This window comes from Corylus avellana, chromosome ca8 (assembly GCF_901000735.1).
Source record: "Corylus avellana chromosome ca8, CavTom2PMs-1.0".
Taxonomy (NCBI): domain Eukaryota; kingdom Viridiplantae; phylum Streptophyta; class Magnoliopsida; order Fagales; family Betulaceae; genus Corylus; species Corylus avellana.
Genome location: NC_081548.1, coordinates 25047059 through 25052451, shown reverse-complemented (window position 1 = coordinate 25052451; position 5393 = coordinate 25047059). Strand labels below are relative to the sequence as shown.

The 5393-nt window shown below is 41.5% G+C and overlaps 2 protein-coding genes across 2 annotated transcripts; one reads left to right on the top strand and one right to left on the bottom strand.

Moving 5' to 3' along the window:
- Positions 1-177: 177 nt before the first annotated feature.
- Positions 178-1455, top strand: LOC132191105 (uncharacterized). The gene is made up of 2 exons (XM_059606117.1): positions 178-237; positions 598-1455. The coding sequence occupies exons 1-2, from the start codon at positions 178-180 to the stop codon at positions 1453-1455; spliced, it is 918 nt and encodes a 305-aa protein (XP_059462100.1).
- Positions 1456-2862: 1407 nt separating this feature from the next.
- LOC132190367 (glycosyltransferase family 92 protein Os08g0121900) lies at positions 2863-5072 on the bottom strand. Its single transcript, XM_059605337.1, has one exon. The coding sequence runs from the start codon at positions 4853-4855 to the stop codon at positions 3098-3100; it is 1758 nt and encodes a 585-aa protein (XP_059461320.1). The 5' UTR covers positions 4856-5072; the 3' UTR covers positions 2863-3097.
- Positions 5073-5393: the final 321 nt, after the last annotated feature.

Sequence of the window (5393 nt, the reverse complement as noted above, 5' to 3'; positions counted from 1 at the left end):
ATAATATATATATATATATGTTATTTAATTTTTTTTTAGCTTTTTCTACAATGTCTGAGTCATTTTTCCCTTGGATTGTAGCTTCTGTTTTGAAGAGTGTTTTGAAGAATGGGAAGAACCAATTTGCTATAGATGAGAATAGGCGTGACACCTATAAGCATTCGATGGATTCTGGTCATGGGCTATCTATCTTGGGCAACCTTCAAGGAGAATTGTCTGAAGCCAAATCCAATTAAGGTATATACAAGTTTTTTCTCTTTTGGTAATGTTTTCTCTTGCTCTGGACTTTTTTTTTGGGGTAAGCAATGATCGAGGAGATTATGGATTGTATTCTGTCCAAATGACTTTTTGTCATGTACATTATCTGCAACAAAACATCATTGTTGAGAACCAGCAATAATGTGCATGAAGTTGGTGATGTTTCTTGGTTTGGTGTATCACTAAATTGGTCTAATTGAATGGCAAGTACTAATTTGTCCTGCCCTGAAGAGAAGTACTTATGTACTTAAATTTATTCTGTGTGGTTGCTGTTTGTGGACTGGTTCTCTATTATTGTCTATTTCTAACCAATTTTTCTATTGTAAATGTATAAATCAGGTAGGTCTAGACTTGGAGCATGGTTATGCAAGAAGCATCACGCGGTTTGCAGCAGATCTTGGGCCTGTAGTTTGGAAGATTGCTTCAAATAAAATTGAAAGAGTTTTGCCCGTTGGACTGAAGTTTGGTCCTGGATGGATAGGAGAAAACGAGGCATTAAAGCACATGCAGTCTTTATTTACTGAGGAGAAATCTTCAGTGAGCTCAATACCAGATGACAATGCAAGCAAACTTCTCCATCACAGCAGATCCGACTCGAACTCTGTATTTGCAAATGGATTTTTGTGGCAAGGTCGAGAAGACTTTGGAAGCACAGATTTAGATTCTCGAAGTGAGTTGGTTTCACTGAAGAGTAGTATTGGAGGTATAGAACCTGTGCCTCCTTTTGGAATTCAGCAGAAACACACAATTTCTTCTGATATCAATGGATTAAATGGTGGGTTTGGGTCAGATTTTTCATCACAAATCAGGATGGTAAGACTTGCCACACTAACTGGAATGCCTGTTTCTGATGATACTTCAGTGCCTGCGCAAATGCTTGGTATAGATTCAAGTGGAAACACTACCATCTGCCCAATGTCTAGAAACAATCACGAATCAAATGAAGCCAGATTTTCTGAAACTGCAAGAACACATTCTGGGAATTTATTGGCCCTGGGCTCTGGTCTCAAGTCACCCGGAACACCAGAACTGGTGCTTGGTGGGAAAGCATCTTGGCAGAGATCCGCAATGCATGATAAGCATGATTCGTTTTCTTTTCCTCCCGACTTAAATGTGAGCTTTCGGCAAACAGGTTCACATAGTTCTAATGTCCAGATTGACGGACCTCAGCAGCCGGATTTGGCATTGCAGCTCTGAAGATGGGTCGGTTATATTTCTTTCAATTGACCTTGGGGTGTAGCTCTTGGGAATATAAAGAAAATAAATTGTCGGGCCATTTTGAGGATGTGAGAAGTTTTGTATAGATTAATATATCCAATTGTTAGGTTGAAGATGGAAGTTAATTTGAAACAAATTATTCCAAGGTGGAGACTCTTTTAGAGATTCAATGAAAAATTATACGGAAAATTATACCAAGATAAATCTAGATACTTGTTTGATATTGTTGAGAGATAATAACATACTGAACCCTTCCAAGTTCAAATATAAATTTGCGACTATTTTATGATATATTTGTCATTTCTTCTGTATTTTTATGGACATGCACATGTAAAATGGGAATAAAAGAAGCATGCTGAGTAGAGAATGACAAGAAACGTACCCAAACATAGAAGAATAAAAGGCAGAGTAAATAAAAGTAAATTCTTTTATCTAAATTAGGGGAATGATGACTAAGAAAGAAAAAAAAAATTATAATATTGATAATTTACATGATTTAGGTGCTTAATTTCGGGCGTGTTGTTAGTGTTAAAAGATGAACAAAATTGTTCCAATAACGTTTGAGAGAATTTAACTCCTCTTATTTGCACTAATTAGAATGCATCTTATTCCCCCGCACCATTCCCACAACCACAAGGATAGAAAAAATTATCAGCTTGAGGTATTTGAGGATAAAATCCAGTAAATGAGACGGTCTAATTGAATGAAAGGAAATTAGGATTATGGTTCGCGTCCGACTACGTATTTTGAGAAACCTTGTCCATTAACGTCAGCACTTCATCCGAAAAATCTCAATATTTAGGCACAACACATCTTCCAAAGAAAAAAAAACTCCATTTTAAAGGAAACGAGAAAGTAGTTTTATTTATTTATTTATTTATTTCACAAATTTATTTCCTAATGACTAACTTTTTTTACATGCTCTACAACAAGACGTGAATATTGATTAATAAAGAAGAAATCATAATTGTGCAAGAGAGATTAGAGAAATTGATGGTTTAGTTTAAATTTTACAAATCTAATGATATACTTGTTTTCACATCATTTAGATTTTAAATGATAATATATTATGTAGATTTGGATCCTATTCTCCGTTATTAATTACAATTTTGTTCCTAGGCATCCATCCATCTGATAATATCTGATAAGCAAATGCTTTATTCTAGATGAAATTGACATCTTTGTTGATCAAGACAAAATATCTCAATGGTTGAAGATTTCCAAAGTGCTTGAAGCTTCTACCATAACAGTAATAGCAAACTACCCAAACGGCTCATGGCGAAGAGTCACAACTCTTCAACGTCAAAAATACTACTTCTTGAGTGTTATGTGTTCCTTCTGTACCATCACCATGTAAACAATTTTGACACAATATCACATACCATATGTAAAAGAATATTGATTTTTTATTATTATAATGGGATGAAGCCATGCCAGCTAAAGGCAGCGGCGGCCAACCCCCCACGCAGGGACTGGGGAGGGGGTATCACCCGAAAAGGAATAAAATATCTCAGAATCAAGAAGAGTAAGAAAAATCTATCTCCACCTACTACGAACTATTCGGTAACTCTTTCATGTACATTCTCAAAACCATCACGAAATAAAGCCAACAAAATTTGATTCATCTTTGCCAAGCCATTTTTTGGAACCCATTCGGCGTCTGAGACCCAAACCATTTTTGCGTCAGCAACTTCAACCGGTTATCCCTAACCTCACAAAACTTTTGGGCCCAGTTTTTGGGCTCAACCGGCTCGAACCCTAAGCCCGGAGTCCTGTCCTTCGACATGGGGTTCACCGCTTTCGTCCAGTCCACAACATAGGCCGAGACCCTCCTCCGGAACTTGGCCCGAAATTCTGACCACGCCTGGTACTTGTAGTGGTTGACCACTCCGTCCTCCAGGCTCATTGCCTTTGACCTGAAATTCTCTTTCACCCGAAAATGGTGTACCACGTTCAGCAATGACGAATCAACTGCGTCCAACAGCAAGATAGACTTGTGCCGCTGCTCAATCTTTCTGCGGCACGTGTACCCTTGCGTGACGCCCTCGATCGGGTGGGACGTCCGATTCGACGGTCCAAATTCGTTGCACCTGATCATGACTTGACCAATCCGACGCTGTGTTGTGGGCCCCGATGACAACGGCTTCAGTGGGGTCCTCGGCAGGAGCGATCTGAGCATGCGATTGGAGGGTTGCGTTGAAGCATGCCACGATGGACTGAAAACAAACTCGTCAACATCAACGTACATCATCCAAGTGCACGAGTCCTTCGCGTAGATCGCACTGTGGGAGAACCCAGCCTCCTGCGTTTTAGGCCAAATCCAAAAGAGCGTCGTTACGTTATAGCCCTCTCGATTAAGCTCCTCAACAACTCTGCCCAAGTCATCGTCGCTATCGTTGTCGTACAATATGAATTTTTGGACGCCAATCTTGGAGTGGTACATGACCCACTCTTTCAAGAACTTTGCCACGTTGTAAACCATGGTACATGCGCACAATAGCGACTTCTGCTGCTGATGTGGATTTGCTAAGCTGCGCGGGGGCGTGTAGTACGCAACCGAAGGGGCCACCAGGTTTTCGGCCACGATTTCGAGGGAGATTTTGATTCGATCGTCCTCCCCTCTAGAACTAACCGCCGTCAGGTTCGGGTGAAGGCACCTGAACACCTCCTGGACGGAGCTCAAGACAGGGGTTTTAACGGCACCAGTAGTGCCGTCACCGAAGACGCACATGAACTCGTCTGGAGACCGATTCAATCCCTGGCGGTGATTGACGCCTTTCACGAACAAAACTACGTCGTCTTCGGTCGAAAACGACTCGTACGCCACGAAAGTCCACCTAATCAGCTGCGGCGTTGGCGTCGCAGCTGGAGACTCGTTCTCCGACGGTTTTATCAGATTCGGCTGCAAGAACGGCCGGAGACGACGAACGCTGCTCGGCATGACGCACTTGAACATGATCCGGTTCGTGAACGGGAGAACCCCGGAAAAACTCGCTACCGACGTCGCGTTGTTCTGGAAAACACAACGGTGCTTCTCGCCGGAACCGAGCGAAAGCGTAGTCTCTGGCGAGACGATCACTAGAACCTTCCAGGCCGGCAACAGAATAGAGACGGTCGCGACCGAGTCCCCGATGGAGGCCACGCGTCGAGTGCGGAGGTGGCCGAGTTCTTGAGCCTCTTGATCGCGATGATTCTCTAATTCCTCTTGTACCGCGTAGTTGACAAGATTCGCGTTCTTGGATCGAGCCGGAAGATTGTCCGCCGAGTACCGAGTCTCCTTCTCCGAAATCGCATCGCGAGAGAGATGGAGAAAGACGAAGGCGAAGAGAACGACAGCGAGAAAGCCGAACACGAAGGTCGTACGGACCCTTCGGCGCATGGTTTCTTGATGTTGGGAAAACGAATTCCAGAAAAAAGAGTGGGAATAGGGGCTTGTTGAGAAGGAGCATCAGTGTTGTTTGTTCATGGTGTCTCTTTGTTTCCGAGTGTTTGGAGGGTTCGTTCGTTCGAGGAGAAAGGTTTTATAGAAATTTCATGAAGAGTTAGAGTTTGAGAGGGAGAGGGGTTTTCTAAAGCGAGTAGGGTTGTGGGCTTGTGCTTCCGTCACATACACCCCTACTTGTTCGTAGTGAAGGCCTTTTTATTTTTGGGGTGTTTCCTAAGTTGTATGACGGTATGCTTTATTGGTTTCTTAACTTTTTTGGACGAGTCTAGTGTAACTTCTTAACAACCATGAAGGTTAAGAGAATTTTCTTAATTTATGATTCATTTCTAAATTAAACATGATTCAGTATCTAATACTTGTTTTTTTTTTTTTCTTTTTTTTTAATTTAAATTGAGAAGCCATAGGATAATTTTTTTTTTTAAAAAAAAAAAAACCAAAAACCATTCACACATAAATTAATTTAGTCATTAAA

Excerpts from the sequence above, each read along its gene's own strand:
- LOC132191105 (XM_059606117.1), top strand. The coding sequence starts at position 178 with ATGGGCTATCTATCTTGGGCAACCTTCAAGGAGAATTGTCTGAAGCCA. Across the intron at positions 238-597 it reads TGAAGCCAAATCCAATTAAG|GTAGGTCTAGACTTGGAGCA; the intron begins GTATATACAAGT and ends TGTATAAATCAG.
- LOC132190367 (XM_059605337.1), bottom strand. The coding sequence starts at position 4,855 with ATGCGCCGAAGGGTCCGTACGACCTTCGTGTTCGGCTTTCTCGCTGTC.